The following is a 12,129-nucleotide window of genomic DNA, read 5'->3' as shown; positions in this document are numbered from 1 at the left end:
CAGAGATACATATCTGTAATGGGAAATACATAGACTTGTCTCTGCTTTAAATCATGTAAGTCCAGGTCCTAGCCACTGAAGAGAATTTGTTGTGAATAAATGCTGTGGAAGGAGGGGAGAGGACAGGAGGGAAGTAGATGAGAACAACTGTCTGTACAGACAGCATGTCTTTTGAATCCCCGATTACAGCCTCAAAGCAGTGGAAGGCCAAGCATTTATGCTAAAGCAGCCCTGATACAGGTTCTTAGTAGTTCCCTGTTTGTCAGGCTTATAGCTGATCTAAAAATGATTGGTAAGGGAAAGGTTGTCTGTTAAGAGTTAGCTGAGTGCTTTAAATTAAGCAAGCTCATATCCTTCTAGATAAGACTAATTTTATAAATTGTGAGTAGCTGTCATTGCTTGAGTATTAGAGACATTATCTCTAAATCTGTATTAACAAGACATTTATAATGACATCTTTGTGTCCTGAGCCAAAGAAAGGAACATGAAACTCTCATTCCTGTGTTATGGGGTAGGTACTTTCATTAGTTTGGGGAAAAACTCTCATTTCAAAATAGAGGTGGGAAATATCACAACGCCATTTCAATATACACTTTAAAATATAAGGTCTACTTTAATCTTTGAGGATGTTTGATGATACTTCTCTTTGAACAAAACAAGACAGAATGAGTTTTCTAATATAAAATGTGGGGTGGGGAGGGAGAGATGCTGGTATAAGGCCCTTTTCATTTCTGCATGTTCCACATACAACAATTTGGTAATGCTTTCTTGACTGTTTCCAGCGTTTCTTGAATGATTTTGCTAAGCTACTTTTCCCTTGATCTTTTTCCCATGCTTTTGGGTATTCAGTTGCAGGAAGGGTCTTCCTCCATTCAGTTGTTTTTTCAAGGGAAATCTAGGTGGTTTTCAAATGTTTTTGAAGCTGGTACATCCACCGAGGTAGACTTCTGAACAGCCTGAGATGCACTGGCAGCTTTGACTGTGCTATATGACAGTATTGATCAAGAATGGTTATAAATATGATATTTGAAATTGCTGATTTTCGGTGCTTTTTTTGGAGGCAGATGAAGAGGCACACTGTGATGGTGTGAAAAGAAATCAAAAAATAGGTTATTGTTTTTGACAAATATATACAATGCTAGTGTTTTTAACTAGTATTTGACGCTAGTGTTAAAAGTTGCACTTGGGCTGTATAAAATGGTTACTCAAATGGCAGACCTGTGCTTGAGTGCCAACAGTAGTCCTCTTCCTGCACTTCATACTGTCCAGGCAAAACTAATGGTGGATCCATGTCCTCAAGGTTTTTAGCTTCTCAGCCTTTTCTTAAAGGTTTTACAGTTCTCTTGAACTGCAAAACCAGCTCCCTTTGGAGAGCCTGTGCTCACTCTATACCTGGTACTTGGTGATTTGGGCTTTGTGTTTGGGGCTGCCTGTGGCTTCTCAGGCAAAGAATGCAGAGCCTGAGGGATCTGCTGATGCTTCTCCTCCAGCTGCCAGTTTCCAAAGGCTTTTCTCCTATCCCTGTTTTTTTTTTTTTTCCCCTCCCTCCAGGTAGTTGGGAAAGTACAGTATTAAGATTTGAAGTGCCTAACTTTGCACCAGACAGGGGCTTTAATTATACATGTTAAAACGCAAAAAGGCAGAAAAGAATCTAGGACAAAGTCTTCAGCTATTGTGACTCGTTAAGCATGAGCGTGTCTTGCAAAACACTGTGTAGACCTGTCAGAGTTTTGACAATCATCAACCAAACGTTGAACTGTACCAATGTCTTTCCCCATTAAAACTGGCTTTATATTATCTGGTAATACACACCTTCAGTCTTAGCTTGCAGAAAGTAAAATCTTGGAAGAATGAGAGAGCATTTAAAGATAATCTTCTGTATTTATTGGTAGGCTTCTTAAAACTTTAAAATTTATTTCATTTTTGTTTATTTTGTAAAGCTAGAATCTTTAGTAGTATGAACACATGCCAAAGAGGTTTAGTCCATGTGTAGCTTTTAGATGGTCTTTCGCTGTTAATTAATATTTATCATTATGTAAGCATAGAATTTTGGCAAAGAGAAAGTGAAGATAAGGAAAGAAAATTCTTACAAAGTGAGAGTAGAGGCCTTCTAGTGCTGAGAAAAAAATCATTCAGTGTTGAAAAACCACTTTACCAGTATTTTTTCTTCTTATCCTCAGATGAATACTTTCTGTTGCCAACTGACTGCACGTTCCTTCCACACACACACTGCAGTCAACATGCAGCCTGAGTGCAGTGTCAGAGGCAATATATACCTGCTGGTACAGAAGTAGTGCAGGCCATGTGCAGTGTGTACTCTTCAGCAGACATACGCAACATTTACCACTGGTTTATTTTTTATTTCTCAGATTGTGAAATCACTATTTTGAATATGTCATATGTCCCTGCATAAATATTATGTAGGATATCTATGTACCATGCACTTAATGAAAGCTGCCAGTCTTCAATTTTGTTGATATACTTACTTATTTACATACTTTTTAATTTACTGGCATAATAATGTATTGATATACTGAAGTTTTCACTGAGTGGGAACTCAGATATGGCCTCTTTGTCCCTATCTTGTATTTTGATTAAACACATTTGCTTTAGGTACTGGGGAAAAAAAAACCCAAACGATAAGCGGTGTGAATTTTGCACGCATATGGCTAGGGAGAAGCTGCTTCCTTCTGTTCATAAAGATAGATAGAAGGCATGTTGAAAAATTCAGGTTTCCCATGAATAGTTTTAAGTGATTGATTATAAAGGCTGAAAAGAATAAATGACTTCTCCAGTAATTTATATGTTAAGGTAATTTGTGGCATTTTTGAGGGAAGTCTGACAAAGTTGGGGCACGTGTATTTTCTGTGTGCATAGGTGTGAGTGCAGATCCCTCTAGTGGAGAAGCAGCATAAACCACTAGAAACTTTTTTTCCTGCCAGCTTTCCCTCTTCCCCGGGTTATGTTCACTAAGCTGGTCAGAGCGCTCTCCTGCCAGCAAAAGGCTGAGCCTGGGTTGCGTTGGCGTGGCGGGACCGGCTGCGAGATGCAGCGTCTTTCCTAGGCCTCAGTGGCAGGAGCATGCCAAAGAATTTGCTACTATAGGTCAAACCTCAGACTAGTTTAATTCTGTCTCTCAAGAACAAGACATGAACTTGGTTTGTGCTATTTGCAATTTAAAGTAAATTACGTTCAGACGATGGCAGGATAGATGGCTAAAATACGCTTTCACATTTATCTTTTTCTACAGGAATGAGCTGGAACGCCAATTCCTTGAGCTGTTGCAGTTCAATATTAATGTTCCCTCCAGTGTTTATGCCAAGTATTATTTTGATTTGCGTTCCCTGGCAGAAGCAAATAACCTGAGTTTTCCTCTGGAGCCCCTCAGCAGGGACAGGGCATATAAACTTGAGGTAAGATGCTTTCCCTTTCGATTGCTCAGAATTGAAGATATTTGGGGATTTGGAATTTTGGGGTTGTTTCTCCCTTCTCTTCCCCATCTCTCCTGAAATATTGTCATGGAAAGTTGGAATATCATGTGTCCCAATTTCCATAATTGTTTTGCTTCTGCTTATGGTACTCATGGATGTGAGGGCAGCTCTTTGGCTGAGTGTGTTTCATATCTCCGCTTGCGTTTCATTTCTTGTTCGGCTCTAGCTGTCTAAATTGGCCTTGTGAAACCACGCATAGTACATAAGAATGACTCTTATGCAGTCTGTTTTTGTGTGTTCATTTGGTTTCGTAACACTGATTATCCATTTTGAAGGACAGAATATTAATTAGCATTGCTGAAGATAACTGTTCCATGTGCTTATTATCTGTTACTGCTCTAGTTCGCATGGATCTGAGTCTGTTACCTCCAATGGTGTTATTCTCAGTAATGGGGAACCAGAAATGAGTACACATCGTTATTGAATAAATTATGAATACTTATGGGGCTTGAATATACACTGTGCCTGAACTGTATGCCAGGTGGTCTGGACCTGTGAAATGCAGAGCACTATGAATTCCCTCTGATATTAGAGGAATTTACAGTCATCAGGCAATTGTGGGTGCTTTGCAAGACTGCACTCTTTTTTTCCTGAGCTTTCTGATACAAAGATTTTAATACGGGCATTACTGCGCGAACATGTAGACATTTTTCCTAATTTTGAAATTTGCTATTAGTTCCTGACTGTTCTAACATTGCATATCCTTAATTATATAACAGCTTTGTGCTGGAGGCTGTTTGTCTGTGGATTAGAGTGGGCTTTGCATGTTTTGAACCTCTTGGTGCTCCTGTAAAACAGGCAGGCAGTACTATGCCAGTTTTCAGGTGGGGAAATGATGCACAGGGCAATTAATTGCGTTGTTCGTGGCTATAATGGGAACAGAGGTATTTGGAAGGTAGTGGAAAAAGAATCAAAACTTATTTCACTGAAGTTGTTTTTCTCATTTCACTTAAAATATTATTTCTAAATTTCCCAGGTAGGTTTAATAAGAATATAACTTAATTCTGTGTATGAAGAGTAATGTAAATTTATATCAAATTTGTTTCCATTAAAGATTTAGAATAAAAACATGAAAATACATTGAGATTATAATCTGAAATGAAAAAAGGCAGCTGGCAAAGTTAGTAGATGGTGGATCTTGATAATATGAGCTATTGCATATATTAAAGTTGAGCGAATTACTTTATGAAGAGAATTTAATACACAGTGTTTCCCAGGACTGTCAGTTTGTATTGCACACAAGCTATAACACCAGATTATGGATGAAGATAACAGAAATAGGTCCTAAAACCTTAGAAGAAAACAAAATAGAAAATGACTGTACATACCTGGAGAATATTGGTGGTCATTCTGTGCTAACAAAGAGAATGCATATTTAAAAAGAAAGAATGGAACTTCTTGCTTTAAAAAAGCATATTCTTAAAAATTCTCCCCTTTGTTTGGGTTGTTCTGTGCTGCTGGCACCAAGTGACTCTAAAATAAACTTGCTGGCCAAAGAGGATGTCTTTGGGGAAGAGAAAGACTCTCTCCAATGAAAACAGGCTAGTCTACCAGCTCTTTGCCTCTATTCTGTGGCCAGAAGGAAGGGAACATGGTGGGAGCTTCCTTGCTCCCTGGCAATAGTTGGTTGCCTGAGTGTGCCCTTGAAACTAGCAGGCAGCATAATCTATAGCCTAATCCCTTCAACATAGTTAAGCTTTTAGGCTGGCAGCAGTTACCAAAGTGTCTTTGCAATTCTTTTCTAGGTCTATCACATGCTCTTCAGCCCAGAGTTCTCTGTTTTTAAGTCAATTGCCTCGATTCTCAAGTGAGGTATATGAAATACCACGTAGGATGTGCTATTTTGGACACAGAGAGAAAAGCTGCAGTCTGTGATTATAGGCAACAGGTTAATAGTGTATGTATGCAGTGGAACAGTTTGCCTTGCCTGGTGAATGGAAACAAGCTTGCTCCGTTCTGAGATTCCAAGCAACTTCTTCAGGCTTCCTTACGTTTTTCTGTCTTGGGTAGAGAAATGGTTGTATTACAACACATTTTTGCTACCTTTGAATTTTCACGCTATCTTATGTATCTGAAGCAGGAGTGTTAGATCTTTCAAGGCAGAACCTGTATTGCATTCTCCAGATATCATAAGGTTAACATACCTGTGTTTATTACAGAAAAAAAGATCAAGGACAGGGTTAGTGAATACTTCCCCTTGTCAGATAGAAACGCTGGACAAGATCCATGAGCTCTGAGTCAGTACAAGAGATTGTAGTGCTCTTTTAAAATGTCAGCACTTTCTGGAGTTTCCACAGTAGAAAGTTTCTCCTGATTTAATGTTCCCACACTGACGGTAGGAAGCAGCTTAGTCTTATGATTAAATGAAAGTATATTTTCTTACCTTCCATCAGCATATGGCCTAAAACTATCCTGAATTTGTTGAGAGCACCTTTTGAACCTATGTGCTGTACATAGGTTAGTGTTTTCTTGACCTGAAAGAGCTACTATCCCACAGAGTGGACATACAGAAAAGAGGAGAAAGAGGTGGAAGTTACAAGCAGAGAAGTGTCTTTACATCCCTCCAGCTTCCTGCTGTCCAGCTAGTCTTTTTGTCAGCAGCCTAATTATTCTTCCTTTCACTCTCCGGAGATGAAGGAGAACTGCCATCATCACAACTTTCAGCAGCCAGAGGGTGTTCCTGCTGCTTTTAGGTGGCTAGCAAATGCATCTAGGTTTAAAGATTTTTTTTTTTTTGATTTTCCTTCCACACTTAGTTCTGTCTCCCCTTCTAAGTGCTCTCTGTTTTGCCTGTTTTGGGGTGTTGCAGCGCTCAAGGGGAGTGCATTTGTGCAGCTCAACAGTGACTTCCAATTGTATATGTCTAGAATGAAAGAATATGTGTGCATGCATATTTCTAGCTAACTGCAGATATTAAAATCAAGTTTGACAAAGTTGCACATAATTGAATGACAGTGCAGTTTTTAATAATGCTTTGTTTTGATTTCATATGAGAAATGGTCCCTTGAGACAGTTGAAAAATGTGGTTCCTTTTTCTAGTAATAAGAGGAACAGAAATGTCAGATGACGGAAAGGTGTTATAAGCCATTTGGATTTATTTTAGCTGAAGGACAATACTAAATAGTTACATTTTTCTGCTTTTGTCTTGTTTCCCCGTAAGTTGCAAGGAGCTAAAGTTGACTTACTGAACTGTCATATAGGCTCCAAGTATCAGTTCTGTAAATTGTTTGCAAATAAAAAAAACCCTTTAAGTAGAACTAATTAAATCACAGCCAATGTGTTTCACATATGTATGAATAATCACCAGGGACTAGAGATGACAAATATTTAGTGCTAGTTCCAAGCAGTATTTCATTTTGCCTGACCAAGTACTCGCATAGAAATTTTCGTGGGAAACCAGCAGTCTTGAAGGAATTATCTTTCCTGGCTATGTGATGCCTAGGATCATGAACTGATTTGGCAGCTGAAAGAAGCTGAGCTCTACCTCAGTCCACCTATTTACCAAACCAGGCCTTATTCCATGATCAAACCCTCTTCATCTGTTGGATTTGAAATCTGAAGCAGTTTTATGTGAGTTAGGTTAAGGTCTACAAAGCAACAGGAATATTTGTGTTATTTTATTCTGTTGTTCTGTTCACAGGCACCAAGAAAGAAAAATGTATTCAAGAACAGTAAATGAAATTCAGTCTGCAACTAAAAAGTAGCAAACGGTTTCCTGTGATATATATATATATTTTTAATCATGTAATCATGGATTGACCAAAGCGTGAGGCGAACTTGCTCTCAGATGCCCAAGCTGTGTGCTTCTGGCTTATCTGCCTCTGATCTTTGCAGTACTGTTGCGTTTCCAGGACTGTTTGCTACCACAGCTTGCTGTGCTGTAAAAGTAAAAATTAAGAAAGAGCGATGGTCAGTGGAGTCTGGCTGTTTATTTATATTGCCTTGTTTTATAATCAAACACTTGTACTATTAACATTTATACAGTACTTTTATTAAACATCCTATCTTAAGACACCACTTAAAAGCATTCCTGAGTAAATAAAAATACTGTTTTACTTCATCTTACTTCTAAATCTGGCTTTTTTTTTTTCCTTGAGTTTTGCTTAGGATGAGCTTTCTCTACAGTTCTGCGCGTTTGAAAACTCGAGTTAGCATCCGTACTGACACAAAGCATAGCGCGTCCCAACTGAACGAACACTTACAGATATGCCATTTTAGGGTACAATAAATCTGTTCATATTCTATGCGTAACATACGTTTGTTCTAAACTTGGCTAAAAAGAATGGAAGCATAACTCCAGTGCGGTGTAATAGGTCTCAATATTTGATATCTTTAGGATAGAACAATTTTTGACTCTCTGTTTAAAAGATCTTAAAGACTTACATGTATTTCAATGCCTTGCAAATTAAAGTATTCTTGAATACAACTTGTGTTTCCCACTAACAGCATGTAAGATAGTCCCATTGCCCCATTTATCAGCAGAGGAAAATATATAATTACAATACCACAACTTCTTAAGAAAGAAAGAAAGAAGGACATTAAGAACCATCCTCTTTCCAAACCCTCCAAATATATTTACAATTTCTGTAATAATTCTATTTAAGTTAATTTTTCACCAAGGAAATGCTATATTTCAGTTAACTTACAGCAATGAGTAAGCAGTAGTGGCTGCCTTCACTGGATTTGTGGCAGTCAACTTGAGAAAAAGCAGAAAGGAGTGTGCTTATTAAATCCTTCAGGAGTGAGTGTGGTGAGCAACGCAGGGTCAGCATGTTCTTCCAGGGTTAATGAAAGGCATACAGGGATGGAGGGGAGAAGGTCTTCACAGGTTTTGCGTAATGAAGTGACGTTTTATAATTCTGCCTATATCTAGAAATCCGTGTTTTGTTTTATTTATATTACTTGTACAGCTGTGGCCTCTGCAATTGAGGTTTCTTCATTCTTTCATCCTGCAGGCCATTTCCCGCTTGTGTGAAGATAAATATAAGGACTTCAGGAAATCTGCAAAGAAACGGTCAGTCAGTGCTGACAATCTGACTGTGGTTAGATGGTCCCCTGCTATTATCTCCTAACAGAGGAGACTGGAATATTCCTATGGACGTACTGTTTCATCCATCCAATTTTTTTCGGGGTAGGCTGGGTGGGGGGGAAAAAAGACTTTTTTTTTTTCCTAAATTTTTGTTTTTAAATCTGTCAAGCTGCCTTTACAGTGCCTCCCCATTGTGTAGCACACAAGAGTAAAATACCTAGTGGAAGGAGAAATCAGTGTTTGGGAAAGAAGATGGGCAATGATTTTTTTCTCACTTTCACTAACAGCTTTACCATTTTATGAGGATACGGCAAATCAGGTGCTTGGAAGAGGAAACAAAAAATGAAGTAGAGGCAGAAAAAGATTAAGAATTGTGCCATTTTTTAATATGCTGTACTCTTGAAGAGAAATAACAGCATGAAAACAAACCACGTAGTCAAATGACTGTGCACTAGAGGAATGAAGTTGGGAGTGTTACATCTTAAAGTTTTCTCTTAGTATCTTTTTTACTTTTTGTTTTTGCATTCCTCATTGCTGCTTTCCAGGATAAATTCTTCCCCTTGCACAGCAGCAAATACGAAGTCTGTATTTACAGTAGCACAAGCCCCTGAATAAAGTTTTGGGTTTTTTTTTTCACTGCACTTTTTTCTGTAAACTGTCTTATTAGCATTACTCTTCATAATTATTATGCATATGTTATATTTGTTCTATGCCTTTTATTGTATTTCAAAAGAGATAACTTGACCATAGTGCTGAACCAAAAGCGTGTACAGGGATCAGAAGATCGTTCGTAATTTCATGATGTGTTTTATTTATAGTATACTTGGGTGCGTGTGCCTTCCTGAGTTCTTGGAATCATTTATTTTTCCTTAATATAAAGATACAGTTGTTAAAGTATTCAGATGGTGATGATAAGACTTGGGCCAAATCTCTGAAATTTGCAACAGATCTTGTGATCCTTTTGCAGATTTTCGTAGTGTTAGAAGTTCAGTAGAGTTCATTTTGAGGGATTTTTTTTTTGTATGGCCTGACTAGTTCATTCCTTCACTTCCAGGTCCATTGTTGCAAGCAATATTCTCAATTTTTATATGTTTACTTTAAATCAAAGTGAGTCTGTTTGTATAAAATAAAAAATAATAAAAAAATTGTTCCAGTGAGAAGGCCTGTAGAAGAGCAGAATGGTAATCTTAACAAGGTATTTGTCACAAGTAGATTTGATTTTAAAAGTAAAATACAAACCCTCGAGTTTTTCAGTGTAGGTGCTTATAGAAATTAAAAATAACCAAACTGTGAACATAAGTTTCAACTCTGATTATTAAGCTCTTCTGTTGTTGTTACGAATTCCCTCTTATTTTGCCTGTTGCCCCCTTGGGATTAATAAGAACCCTCTATAGAAAATAATTTATCAGAGTAAGCATAATTGCTCTACTCAATAATGCCCTAGGGTGATTTATGTTTTCCCATTTTTTTGCACAGTTTAGAAAGATACGGTTAAAAAAAATCTCAGTTCCCTGAAATCCGTTCTTTGTGACTATCACTGAAATGAATGGCAACAGACGTCCCTGATTTATGCACTACTGTGGTAAACCATAAAGATTCCATATTTGTTTTATTAAGCCCTATGGGCTTGTAGCAAAGCTAGGGGCCCAGAGATGCACACTTTAACTCCAGTGCAATGCTGATCAGATGCCTCCAGATGGAGAGGCACTGACAGGATTGAAGTGGGTAATACCGAACAGTTTTTCTGGTAACTTTCTAATGTGATTTGTGTAGTATGAGACGTGAAGGCTTTGTCCATAATTTCTCCTGATGTCTTTTGGGCCTTTAAAATGATCTAATTCTCGTCATTTATTCTTGTGCCAACACATCAGAACTGTGAGTACCCAAGTCCATTTCTCCCTTGAACGTGGAATGTAAGGAAAGTCTTTATAACAGTAAAAATGCGAATCGGAGCGTTTGAAACCTCTTTGCAAATAGCATCAAAAGGAACATTTTCAAAGCATTTGAAATTTATCCTTTATAAGCATAAATTTAGGCTTTAAAAATATGTAAAATATTTTGATTTATCAACACTTTGCTAAACTATTTTTTGTTTAACTTGATATCAGGAATATTGGTTTTATCCATTTCTGGGTGATAGAGATATGAACTTTGGATTATGTAAAAAATCTCAATGCATCTACTATAATTTTTGTGAAGTTTATTAAACTACTTTAAAGATTGTATAGTCTATTTATTGTATGTATGTACATACAGTCTGATACTTTAAAAAGTGGATTCCGTAAAACCTGGCTCAGTCTTGTTTAGACTATTGAATATCGTTTTAGCCTTGTGCACTGGACTCTACCTCTGTATAGGAGAATTTTCCATATTCTTAACTAGTACTGATTCTGTGATTAACTTGGTTGTTTCTTGCACTAAGAATTAAAAAAAAATCTGCTGTAAGTGTGGATTTTTTCTTTAGTTTCAGTTTTGCCGTATGAATCCTCTGCATTTAGATGGACATTTCTTTCCCTCATGGTTATAGGATAATTCTTTGCTTTTTCTTCTGGATTGTTCCAGCTTTGCCAAAAAAGTATAGTACCTGTCAGTAAATCTTAATGAGTGTCTTTTGTTTGGAAGGTATTCGATACCATGTAATTAAAATGGATTATTATTTAGGATTATGTTGTGTTTAGTGTAGTTTTTTAAGTGTAAATGTATGGAAAATGCCATTGCAAGCTTAGAAAATCACCTAAGGTGTGAGAAGGGAGAATAACCAAATAATGTTTTAATTAACAGCACAAATAAATTGTGGTTGTCATTTCAGAACCTGAAACTAAATTTGCTGTAATAGTTTTCGGGATAAAGTTTTTCGTTACTGCTTTGGTCACCGGCTCAGAAACTGAAAGGTGTAGGAGATGTAATAAACCTGTCCCTTCAAGCATCACTGTCTTAATGACTTATTTTTATACGTTGAGCCAGTGGGCCATTGCATGTTTGTTTACACATTGATAATTGGATAAATATTTGAAGATGGCATCTTGTAGAGTTTTTTTGTTCATGCACCCGATGCGTTTTCCTAATCCCTCTTCCCAGCCACAGACTTGTTTATATTTTATTTTGTGGATACTTTGTCAGCTGGATGTGTCTTTGTGATGAACACTGTTCCTTGGGACTTAGAACACTGGAATCACCTGAGGAGGCACAAAAAGAAGAAGAAAGTCGGAGGACCTTTGCCCTCTTCCACAGACCCTATCAGCCTTCCAAATGACACATCTTTCCTATTGCTAAAAACATACAAAGTCTTGTCCCATAGCAGGGTAATGGTATCCTTTTCAATAATTATATTTTTCTTTTGCTTTTCAGCCATGTTTTCTTTGAGTTCAGCTTATATAGCTTTGTTTACCTTAGTTTATCGCTAAGCTAAGAGCATGACAGAAGAACTGGTTACATGTATGGAGTCTTACTGCAGACTTTGTTTTTTAACACCTCTTTCTCGACTTCCTGGCTTTGGTACTGCTAGAAACCTTAGATATGACCTAAACATTAGAAGCAGCAAAAACCTCATCAGAAAAGGGTGATAGTGTATTGGTGGCAGATGACAAAGTGACATCTGGTAATCTTGGC

The 12,129-nt window shown here is 37.5% G+C and overlaps 1 protein-coding gene across 2 annotated transcripts in view; it reads left to right on the top strand.

Moving 5' to 3' along the window:
- CCNY (cyclin Y) overlaps window positions 1–11,186 on the top strand; it is a 131,811-nt gene extending 120,625 nt beyond the window's left edge. For both annotated transcript variants that reach the window (XM_026101559.2, XM_064505782.1), the window contains exons 9-10: window positions 3,251–3,413; window positions 8,447–11,186. In XM_026101559.2, the coding sequence (XP_025957344.1) occupies window positions 3,251–3,413; window positions 8,447–8,563 (280 nt within the window). In that variant the 3' untranslated portion in view covers window positions 8,564–11,186. The remainder of the gene's footprint in view (window positions 1–3,250; window positions 3,414–8,446) is intronic.
- Window positions 11,187–12,129: the final 943 nt, after the last annotated feature.

This window comes from Dromaius novaehollandiae, chromosome 2 (genome assembly GCF_036370855.1).
Source record: "Dromaius novaehollandiae isolate bDroNov1 chromosome 2, bDroNov1.hap1, whole genome shotgun sequence".
NCBI classification, from domain to species: domain Eukaryota; kingdom Metazoa; phylum Chordata; class Aves; order Casuariiformes; family Dromaiidae; genus Dromaius; species Dromaius novaehollandiae.
The sequence above is the reverse complement of the archived record's forward strand: the minus strand, read 5'-3'. Positions and strand labels throughout refer to the sequence as shown.